The following is a 12,488-nucleotide window of genomic DNA, read 5'->3' as shown; positions in this document are numbered from 1 at the left end:
CTTCACTGCTGTCATCAGATTAGTTTTCCTCAGTGACGACGGAAAGAATCTCATCTTCATTATAAATTTGGTATCCTGGATCATTCTTGTCACTGTTGATCCACTCGGTTGCATCAGCCACGTCACACTCCTCAAACCCAGGAATAGCCTGACAAAGATCGACAATATCATTGACGATCTCAGAGTCTTCTTCTTCAATAAAGTTTTCATTTCCAACTTCATTGTTTAAAGGCTTAGGCCATAGCTTATTTCATTCATTCGCGAGATTGCCCCTGTTACACTTGCCCAAGAATCAACCAGAATATAACAACAGTCCTTCAGGTTTAACTTCTTAGTGAACGCAATCACACTTTCTTCATCTCTCTCTGCTAATAAGAGTCGCCGAAGCAATTCTTTCCTGTACATTCTCTTCATTTTCGAGATAATACCCTGATCCATTGGCTGAAGGAGGGCTGTTACATTTGGTGGAAGGAATATAACCATGAAGTCTTCATCAATGCTCTTCAAAGTGTCAATGTCAGGATGAGTCTTTTCCTGTTTTTGATTCTTTCTCTCTGAACGTTTTTACTTCTGGAATAAATCTGTCCGAGTACCAATCAAGAAAAATATCAGATGACATCCAAGAGCTTTTTTGTGCCCTGTAAGTTACTGGTGGACATGTCACATTTTTGAAACAACGGGCTTTCATACTTTTACCAATAAGCAGCAATGGAAGAGAGTGAGTACCACTTGCATTTGCACAAACCATAGCTGTTACCCTGTCTTTGCTCACTTTGTATCCGGGAGCTCGATTTTCATTTTGGAATGCAAGATATTTTCTCGGCAATGAGCGCCAATTTACACTGGTCTCATCAGCATTATAAACATCATCCCTTGAAAACCCCATATCAGTTACAGTATCTTAAATTGTGTTTACGAATGCTTCTGCAGCCCATAGTGTCACCAGATAAGCTTTCCCCTTGAACATCGAGTTGCCTTATTCCGTGCCGTTGCTTAAACTTACTCAGCCAGCCACTGCTAGCCTTAAAATCAATAGGCCCGTTGAGTTTTACATTGAATTCAAGAGCCTTTTCACAAAGAAGTCGACCCGATATTGGTTCACCCAAGCTACTTCTTTGTGTGGACCACAAATTACAGTGCATCATCGAGAGCCTCATTATTGGCTGTTTTTAAGGTTTTCCTATTTTTAGGCCCTTCATTACTGTCTTGTTTACAAGAGTATTGCATTATGGCATTTTGTTTGTTTTTAAAGTCAGTAATTGTTGACTTACCTACACCATACTCTCTGGCTAACGACGCACCACTTTCACCTTTCTTAAGTCTTTCAATGATTTCAATTTTCTTTTCAATGTTTAAAGTGTTATCTTTCAGTTTCAGGGACGTTTTTTATGACATTTTAGTTTACTTTATTCGGTCACTGTTATCACAAACAATCCTAACACTATACTGATGCTGTACGTAGTCTATAACTAAGATACTGTACCAAACATTAGATGTACACTAACACGTTATACACGTTCCAATAAACAACACATGCAGTATTCTGAGACAACGGAGAGCGACTGAGTGCAGAAACAGTAGTGTGGAGTATTGCAGAATGTAGTGTCATGAGTGGGGGAGGAGAGAGGTCATTGACTTAGTTTGAGCGCATTCGTATAGCACGTTCAATGAAGGACGTCGTCGTTGGCTGTGTAGCTCGTTCGGTGAAGGATCAACGCTCCCACTCACCGGCCGCGTTAAACGGCCTCCACGGCGGAATTGCGGCGTTCGGATTAGTGGACGTTCAGATTACGGGGGTTCGGTTTAAAGAGGTTCTAATGTACAGTGTGGGGCAGGGAGGTATCCCTAATTTTGAAGATACATTAAAAGACAATTAAAAATATTAGTACCAAACTGTATATTGGGATTCAAAGGTTACATCTAGGAGTTTATTTTAATATAACTTTACTTGGTTTTAACCCGTACATCTTGAAAATGCTGTCCCTCATTGTCAATTCACTGCTGTAATCTGGTTCTGGAGTTCATCATAACTCTGTGAAGCATTTGTTGTGGAATGAGGCCAACTAAAAGGTGAATTGTATCCTTCAAGGCATCTAGGGTTCTCTCGTGAACTGCCCTAAGCTTAGCATCACTCCAATATAACATATTCCTCTTACCGCTCCAGAAACATGGAAGGGTGCCTCGTCACCAATCAAAAGCCGAGCATCATGAGGCAGGCCCGCAGTTAAGATTTCACATGCCTGCATTCGTTGTTGCCAGGTCCGTTGTTGATTTCATGAGCAACTACCATTTTGTAAAGATGGAGGTGTAGGTCATCATGGAGTGTACGTTTACAAGGCACAGTACGATAAGACAAAGTCAGTGCGGTTGCATGCTGTTTTATTACCGTACAGTATATAGATTAATGAGAATTCATTAGTTTTGATTCAAAGTATATTATTTAATCCAGATACAGTTATAAAGCAAGAACCTTCAAAATATTTACAATTCAAAGTCAATCAACCAACAGATGTTAATTATAACATCTGCTTAATATTACAACATCTCTCCTTTTTAGTTGCCCTCGTATCTTTTCACAGGTTTCACTATTCTTCCAAACCTTGTTCTAACTTCTTCATGAGATTGGAGACTTGGTTGTGAATAAGAAGGATTGTTATTGTTTACAAACAACCTTGTGTTGAAAGTTGGTGTACTGGTATTTCTAGAGACTTGTCTTGGTGCTTTCTGATTACTCTGATTAGTGTTGTTGGTTTGAGAGGTAGGGGTTTTAAGTAAGCTCCGTTCATTGTTTAAGTCTATAGACGTTTTCGGAGACTGATCGTTATTTTTAGAGAAAGGAAGTGGAGTAATACTTGCTGATTGTTCAGGACTGGTTTGGCTTTTGTACGGAATCAAGTGGTATCTGTTTCGGCGGACTGTGTTTCTTTCAGTATTTACCCAATAAGATCTTGGCTCATTGGCTAGGTTTGTTATTGTATCCTGACGTTTTAGATCTTTGATCCACACTTTTTGTCCTCGTTGCAACTGGGGTAAATTCCTGGTACCGTGATGCTTATCATATTGATTTTTGTAGGAATCTCTGTATTTTTCCTCCCTCTTCTTGAAACTGGATAAGTCAGGTCTTTCAGTAAGCTTCTGTGGCAATACAGGTAAATTATCTCGTAACCTCCTGTTGAACAAAAGTTGGGCTGGGCTAAGCCCGTTGGCTGTAAGGGGTGTGTTCCTGTAGGATAGGAGTGCAAGGTAAGGGTCTTCTTTGTTCTTTCGTAAGACACTTTTAGCTATTTTTACAGCAGCTTCTGCAGAGCCGTTACTTTGATGATGCCCGGGACTGCTTGTTGTTAGTTTGAAGTTGTACTTTTGTGCAAAAACTTTAAACTCAGAATTTTCTAAGCATGTCCGCTGGGAAGCAAACTGAGTTCCACAGTCTGATCTAAGCTCGACAGGTATTCCGTGGCGACAAAAAATTGATTTGCATTTCTCTATTATCTCACTTGTAGTTAATGTTTTTAATGTTGCTATTTCAAAGTATCGACTGTAACAGTCTGTCATTACTAGAAACCAAGTCCCATCAATTTTGAATAAATCGATGCATGCTTTCTCCCATGGACGAGAAGGAATTTCAGATGTCATTAGTGGTTCATGATGCTGGGATCTAAATTCTGTGCATTTAGGACACTCATTAACTGTTCGTTCTATGTCCGAAGATATACCTGGCCACCACATGCTGTGACTTGCTCTAAGTCGGCATTTACTGATTCCAAAATGTCCGGAATGAATTCTATTTAGCATATCAAGTCTTAGGTCACTAGGGATAATGAGTCTATCTCCTTTCAGCAAAACACCTTCACAGAAAGAAATTTCGTGGCGGACTGGGAAGTAAGGTTTTAATGCATTAGGCAATTTGGATTTGTCCGGCCATTCAGAGGAGCAAAATTGCTGAATTCTTCGGAGAATCGGGCATGATTTTTGTGCATCACATATTTTCTGGATTATAGCATCGGTTGTACCCAAATTTGTAATTACCGAACTAACAGCAAATTCAACTTCTTTTTCTAAGTCGTATGATTCTTTAGAAGGCAGAGGGCTTCTTGAAAGACAGTCGGCTGTCGCAAGATGTTTTCCTGGAGTGTATGTAACTCTATAGGAGTATCTCATAAGTCTCAGACGTAGTCTCTGAATACGGGGTGTTAGGTCATTCAAATCTTTGTTTGTTAGAATACTAACGAGAGGTTTGTGGTCTGTTTCAATGATTATGTCTTTGCCAATTATGTATTGTTTTAGTTTATCACAGCTCCAGGTTACAGCAAGGGCTTCTCTTTCTATATTGGAGTAGTTTTTTTCGCTCTCAGTAAGTGTTCTTGAGATGTATGAAATAGGTTTCCATTTGTTGTCTACTTGTTGCTGAAAGAGTACTCCACCAAGACCTGTTTGAGATGAGTCAGCAGACACCATGGTAGGGCGGCTAGAATCATAGAACGCCAGTTGGGGAGCGGAAGCAAGAAGTGACTTTATCTCTTCAAAGGCTATATTTTGTGTTTTGCCCCAAACAAATTCATTTCTTGTACTTAAAAGGTCTGTAATTGGTTTAAGTATTTGACTTTTATTTGGAATATATTTTCCTACAAAATTTACCATTCCAATAAATCTTTGCACACCTGCTATGTTAGTAGGAGGAGGCAATTTTGTTATGGCTTCCACCTTTGATTCATCAATTTTGATACCATCCCTTGATAATTGGTGGCCTAAAAATGTGAGAGACGTTTGTGAAAACTGGCACTTGCCTTTATTTAGAGTAAAGCCTGCATTTTGAAGCTTTCCAAGTACTTCTTCAAGAGCATGATCGTGTTCTTCTTTGGTTTTTCCCCAAACAATGATATCATCCATATGAGCGACTGCATTCTTTTGTCCATTGAGGGTCTTGTTCACTAACTGTTGGAAAATCTCTGGTGCTGAACTTATACCAAAAGGCAATTTTAAAAACTTGAAACGACCGAATGGCGTCAAGAAAGTGGTCAAATCTTGTGATGTCTCATCCAAACTGACTTGCCAGAATCCATGGTTGGCGTCTAATTTTGAATATAGTGTTGCTCCAGAGATTTGAGCTAGAGTTACATCAACTGGTTGGATAGGATAGTATCTTCGCTTTACACTCCTGTTTAATTTTGATAGGTCTACACAAATGCGAACTTTATTGGAATCTTTCTTGGGAACAACAACCATTGGAGCACACCAATCTGTTGCATGGTGGACTTCAGCTATGACTCCCATGGAGATCATGTTTTTCAATTCTTCTTTTGTAGCCTGCCACAGAGGCAAGGGGATCCGACGAGGGGCATTGATAGCATAAGGAACGACATTATCTTTTAGTTCTACTTTATACTTTTCAGTAACATTCCCTAAGCCATTGAAAAGTTTTGGGTAATTAGCGAACCACGAGTTAGAACTTATTTCATTTATTCTAGATACAAGCTGAAGCTTTTCAATTGCTGGTTTGCCTAAAAGAGGAACAGAAGTCCCTTTAGAAACATATATTGTTTCATAGCATGTTGTATTCTTGTATGACATTTTGACAGTAGCCATCCCTAAAATTGACAGATCTTGCCCATTAGCCCCTTTAAACTGTTTAAGGGTAGGCGACAATCTAATTCTTCTGTTTAATTTAATGTCTGATGGCACGACTGTTACATCTGCTCCTGTATCTATTTTGAATGCAACACTGTCACTGTCATTGATATTTAATAATACTGTCCATGGATCAGTAGATGAATAAATTTGGCTTGAAGTCACCGAACCAATAAAGTCTTGTGATTCAGGGTTTAGATTGTCAATTGATTTAAAATCGTCAGTTTCAACATGGTTTACGTTTTTTGATCGACAAACTTTTGAGAAATGTCCAACTTTACCACAGAGTTTACATGTGTGGTTTCTAGCAGGGCACATATACTTTTGATGAGATGGAGTCAAACCACACCAAAAACAAGATTTGATATTTTTATGAATGGCTTTAGCATTACTGGGTTTGTTAGGAAAAGTATCATCATGTGAACTAAATTGATTAGTACTTTGGTTTGCATGGGAATGGTTGGAAAAGTTAGGATTCATTTTAGTGATTGTGTCTACTTCAGAGTGTGATAGTTCATGCTTTTGCTTCTTTAACTCCTCAGACTTCCGAACAGTGTTTACAGCAAAGTCAAGTTTTAGGTCATTTTCCAACTGAAGACGGTCGCTAAGGGGTTCGTCATGCATACCAATTATCAAGACCATTAAAATCATTTCCTCTTCAATCTGTCCCCACTCACAACTTTTTGCTAGAGAATGAAGAGCAGTTACAAAGTCTTCTATAGACTCTGTTGATCCTTGTTTACGCTTTAAAAATTTAGCTCTTTCAAAAATTATATTCTTTTTTGGAATGAAATACTGTTCAAACTTATTCAAAACAACATTGTAATTGTTGATATCTGATTCATTTAGTTTAAATGAATCGAGTATTTGTTCTCCCTTTTCTCCCATGCAATAAATAAGCATATCTACCTGTTTTATGCCGCTGGCTTCTTTAAGGCCGCTCAATGAATGGTATCTTCCAAAACGTTTTTTCCATCTTGGCCATTCACTGGGGTTGAATGTAAAAGGTTCTGGTGGTTTCACATTTAGGGAAATTGCAGCTTCATGAGGCACATTAAGGGAAGCATTAGGTTCATTCGACGACTGCGCCATGTTTTATTACCGTACAGTATATAGATTAATGAGAATTCATTAGTTTTGATTCAAAGTATATTATTTAATCCAGATACAGTTATAAAGCAAGAACCTTCAAAATATTTACAATTCAAAGTCAATCAACCAACAGATGTTAATTATAACATCTGCTTAATATTACAACACATGCTTACAAGCACAACGTTGAGGAGACTGCAAAATTGATATTCTGATAAGGTTAATGTTATCAGGAGTTCGGACGGTTCTTTGAGCTTCAAATATCCTTTGCAATACACCACCTCATACACGGGAGGTGCTTAACCCACATCAAAATGTAACAGCGTAGCAGCAGGCAATTCGATAACAAGTTTACAGCACACGCTGCACAAAAACAATAGACTCATTTTGAAAAAATATGTGTCGCCTGCAAAAGCACATTGCTCACTCTACCAAGCCATGTCTACTACTGACAGTGCTATTATTAGAAAACCCCAAAGAAACAGAGTCATTTGAGACTAACCCCACTCCTCTAGCACACTCCCACTACTCACAGTGGCACCTTAAAATTAGGTAAAAGTAGGTCCCTGCCCCACCCTGTACAAATTTGACAGCCATGATAAAATTTGTATTTTCATGATAGAATGTAAAGAGGGGTTGCGGTACTAAGCTAAGTAAAACTCACAAAAAATTATTTTAGTGATATGTTTTAGTTTTCCGAGCTGTTTGAATCTTTTTCAGATAAGATATCTGTGTGTTTTAAATTGAAAAACCTTACAGTTCATGTGGGGTGCCAGATTCCATTTTACATGTAATATGTTGTGAGATTCTTTAATTTTACTTCAGTATAAAATATGCAGATTGCTATATTTCTAGCTCAAGAAAGAGGCAGGTGTTGATATCCTATGACGGCCCATTCGCTGATTTTACTGGCGAAGATATTTTTTCTGGGGAAGAATTTGGTGTTGATTCTGCTTCTAGTAAGATCCCATTCACTAAAGATAAGAAGCTTAATCCTATAGGTAGGTAATAATATGTTGATAGATCCTAGACATTCATTGGTAGTTGCCAAAATGTCATATGCAATTGTTAATTTATCATTCAAAATGTCAATTTATTATTTATGATGTTGTTCTCCTCAAAGTAAATAGGTACAGTAAAGCGCCAAAAATCCGAACCGTTCTTGAGGGTTTTAAAATATTGAATTATCAGAAATCAGAATCATCAGAAAATCTTTATTGTTTCGTTGATTTACATAGCTTACACACAGAGTAAAACTAAAAATAACTTATATTAACTAACTTACACACTTGTAAGGGGGAAATGGATACACGTCAATAGATAAACTTGGCAACAATTTCGATAATATGCATTAGAATCGTTGGAGTATAGAAACATTTTTGTGAGATAACAAAATCGTCTTTTATTAAAACACGTTTTTGTATCATTTGGCAAGTAATTAAAGAAAGTTAGAGCAAGATAAAGATAAAAGTTTTTGAAAGATGTTAAATTTGGTTTATATACAAATTTTTAATGTAAGAAATTTTAAATCTCTAAACAATTGTTCAGAGTGTACAAATTTTGTTTTGTTGGATATTATGCGGACAAAATACTTCTGTATGGTTATTATTGGTTTAAGGTTTGAGTAATATGCTCCTCCCAACACCTCAATGCCATACTCAATTTTGAATTTATCAGGGCATAATATATAGATTTCAAAACATTATTTTACAGATTGGCTTCAACATATAAAATATACGGATGTATTTTAATAATTTTTGTCTGACTGCCTCAATATGTATTTTCCGAGATAATTTCGAGTCAACATTTAAGCCTAGATATTTTATTGATGTTACCAGTTCAATGTCCTCACATTGGCACTGTGGATCCATTTTACAATTTAACGAATGATATTTTAATGGCTCAGCAAAGCTAATGTTACAATACATATTGAAGAGTATGTACTTTGTTTTAGGACTCATGACCATAAAGTGTTTTGTGAACCACACTCTTAGCATCTTTATATCAGCTTGCATTTCTAGTCTAAGCTGCTCTAGATTTGAACTGCTGTAAAACAGTGCAGTATCGTCAGCAAACGCAACTAGTCTGCCATTTAATACACCTCCACAAAGATTATTTACATAAATAAGAAATAATGGTCCGGATAATACAGAACCCTGTGGAATTCCGTGCTTAATAATAATAATAATAATAAAAATCTTTATTTGTCATAAGGATACAGTACCTGGGGACCGAGCTTTGCTCGGGGAAAATCATTAGTCCACTCTGAAAGCAGACTGTATTGGAGACACATAGATCCATTCCCAAACTCCACACGGCTCGCCTTTACTACGTCCTACACCATTCCCTACGTCATGGACCTGTTTCCCTCCATTTCCATAGCACTTTAGGATTGTAGATACCTTAATCTAATCGTTATTAACAGTTCCCACATTCCGGACAGCTCGTATTTACTACGTCCTTCAGAATTTCCTACGTCATTGACCTGTTTCCCTCCCTTCCCATAGCATTTCAGAATTGCAGATACCTTAATCTAATCGTCATAAACAGTTCCCACACTACGGACAGCTCGCCTTGACTACTTCCTTCGCCACTTCCTACGTCGCGGACCTGTTTTCCTCCCTTTCCATAGCATTTTTGGATTGCAAATACTTAAATCAAATAATCATCAACAGTTCCAACACTCCGGCTACTCGCCTTGACTACTTCCTTAACACCTTCCTTCGTCACGGACCTGTTTCCCTCCCTTCCCATAGCATTTTAGGATTGCCCATACCCTTATCTAATCGTCATGAACAGTTCCCACCCTCCGGACAGCTCGCCTTGACTACTTCCTTCACCACTTCCTACGTCACGGACCTGTTTCCCTCCCTTCCCATAGCATTTTAGGATGCCCATACCTTTATCTAATCGTCATAAACAGTTCCCACACTCCGGACAACTCGCCTTGACTACTTCCTTAACACCTTCCTACGTCGCGGACCTGTTTTCCTTCCTTCCCATAGCATTTCAGGATTGCAGATACCTTAATCTAATCGTCATAAACAGTTCCCACACTCCGGACTACTCGCCTTGACTATTTCCTTCACCACTTCCTACGTCGTGGACCTGCTTCCCTCCCTTCCCATAGCATTTTAGGATTGCAGATACCCTGATCTTATCGTAATAAACAGTCCCCACACTCCGGACTGCTCGCCTTTACTACTTCCTTCATCACTTCCTACGTCACGGACCTGTTTCCCTCCCTTCCAATAGCATTTTAGGATTGCCCATACCCTTATCCAATCATCATAAACAGTTCCCACAATCCGGACAGCTCACCTTGACTACTTCCTTAACACCTTCCTTCGTCACGGACCTGTTTCCCTCCCTTCCCGTAGCATTTTAGGATTGCCCATACCCTTATCTAATCGTCATGAACAGTTCCCACGCTCCGGACTACTCGCATTGACTACTTCCTTCACCACTTCCTACGTCACGGACCTGTTTCCCTCCCTTCCCATAGCATTTTAGGATTGCCCATACCCTTATCTAATCGTCATAAACAGTTCCCACACTCCGGACAGCTCGTCTTGACTACTTCCTTCACCACTTCCTACGTCACGGACCTGTTTCCCTCCCTTCCCATAGCATTTTAGGATTGCCCATACCCTTATCTAATCGTCATAAACAGATCCCAGACTTCTCACTGCTACCCTTGACTACAATGTATCGAGTAATCTTCAGTATAATCTTTGCTAAATGATGTTTTTCCTTTTGTACTGTATTTGTAATTTGCTAGTATACTGTGGGTAGTTGGCTTATTATGAACACATGCTACAACTTCAAGTCTTTTGTTTACTTTTCCTTATTATTTAATTCAGCCAACAAGGTTACCTAGCAACCCATAAGACTAATGTTAAAAAAATGTGATTTTCAGTTTCATTTTTCTACGTAATTAGATTTTTGTTGGCAGTTCTAACTGCAGTAAACTCGTTTTTAGGCCAGAATTAAACTATTTACAACATTTGAAGAAAATCGTCGGAACCGTTTTCGAGATCTTTGTGCAAGCAAGCATACATACATACAAGCAAACATTGCTCGTATTAGAGTATAGGATTAGATCATCGACAAAGTCAAAATCAAAGATTTATTTGGCCAGATTTGAACAAATCGTCCAGGCTATAAGAAGGGTTGTCTAATAGCCAATTATAAAACAAGGACTTAAATTTTTCTTGCGGATAAGCATCAATATTGTGTTTTAAAAGGTTATATACCTTAGTTGATAACACTATGTGGCTCTTGCTAGTCTTACTCAGACGATGTGATTCTAACAAGGCACTATTTTTAAATCTGGTATTGTGATTATGATTATTGAATTTTAGGTGATGGGGTTTTTTTAAGATATAAAGGGCAAGATCATAAATAAACAAATTTATTACAGTTTGAATCATAAAATCCTTAAAAAGAGGCTTGCAGTGCTCGTCTGGCTCTGATCCATTCATAGCTCTGATAGCCCCCTTCTGTAGGGTTAAAATTTCATTCATTCTTCCACACCCACCCCAGAATATCAATCCATATCTCATTACAGACTGAAAATATGCAAAATAAGCCGATCTCAAATAGTTCTTTGGAATTACATCTTTGAGACGACCAAGAAGAAAAATTACTCGAGATAGTCTAGTAGACAAATAATTTATATGCTCATTCCAGGATAGTTTATTATCAATATAAAGACCCAAAAGTTTTGTAGTGACAGCACTATTTTCATTATTTAAGGCAGAATCGTGTTTCAATGTAAATTTTATTTCTTGAGTTTTACAGTCATTCAATAGAAAGCCATTGGCATGAAACCATTTGGATGCGTCTAATTTTGTGACTTGGACTAAATTTTGAAGTACAAGTTGGTTATTGTTTTCATAAAAAAAAGTTGTATCATCCGCGTACAGAATAGTTTTAGTATTTATTGCCATTGGAAGGTCATTAATGTAAATTAAAAACAGAACCCTCTTCAATATTTAGAAACCCCTGGTCTATGAACCAGGAGAACAAAGACTTCGGAATGAAGCATTGATTATAAATCAGCAATTTTTTCAAGCCATATTAGAATTTTACATTTCTGCTGCCATTATTATGTACAACTTAGATAGGTGCCTGCCACAAACCGCCATGGAATTAGTAGCGCTAGAAATATTTATATTTGTTAAAAAGAAAAAAGAAAAAAAAATGTAAATTTTGTTTGTTAAATTTTTGTGAATCAATTGGACCTTGCCAACAAGTTTTGCAAACTTGGCGAGGCCAAGATTTTGTATGATCACAAATAAATATATTTGAATTTGAATTTGAATTTGAAAGTGGGCCAAGGACTGAGCAAAGGTCTTGCTTTCAAAGGACTGATGAATTTGCCTGATGAGATTGTCAAGAGCATCAATTGTAGACATCCCTTTTCTAAATCCAAATTGGGAAACATTAAACAAGTCATTTGCCTCAAAATATTCACTGATTTGTTCATAGACTAGTATTTCAATTAATTTTCCAAGGACTGGGACAATTTAGACAGGACGATAACCCTGGGGCTCGTTTTTTGGACCCTTCTTATAGACCGGGCAAACGCGGGAAATCTTCCTTGAATCTGGAAATAATCCTTCCCTTAACAATGCATTTGTACTTATAGCAAGGGGTACATCTAAACTATGGATTATACTTTTAAGTAATTTGTTTGACATTCCATAGACATCTTTACTATTAGAATTTTTCATTTTCTTTGCTGCATTAACTATCATTTTAGGTGT

General features: G+C 37.7%; 1 protein-coding gene across 2 annotated transcripts in view; it reads left to right on the top strand.

The window, feature by feature from the left end:
* The window catches only part of LOC128989377 (uncharacterized), a 100,489-nt gene that overhangs the window by 60,753 nt on the left and 27,248 nt on the right, over positions 1-12,488 (top strand). Inside the window, exon 10 of one of the 2 annotated variants that reach the window (XM_054411275.1) lies at positions 7,573-7,676. In XM_054411275.1, coding sequence (XP_054267250.1) covers positions 7,573-7,676 — 104 coding nt within the window. Of the gene's footprint in view, positions 1-7,572; positions 7,719-12,488 lie in introns of both variants that reach the window. The other variant, XM_054411269.1, reaches the window with a different exon arrangement.

Source organism: Macrosteles quadrilineatus, unplaced genomic scaffold (assembly GCF_028750875.1).
Source record: "Macrosteles quadrilineatus isolate MER2022 unplaced genomic scaffold, UCM_ALF_1.0 Scaffold_1__1_contigs__length_201487025, whole genome shotgun sequence".
In the NCBI taxonomy this organism is placed as follows: Eukaryota; Metazoa; Arthropoda; class Insecta; order Hemiptera; family Cicadellidae; genus Macrosteles; species Macrosteles quadrilineatus.
Note: the sequence above shows the minus strand (reverse complement) of the source record. Positions and strands in the feature narration are given on the sequence as shown.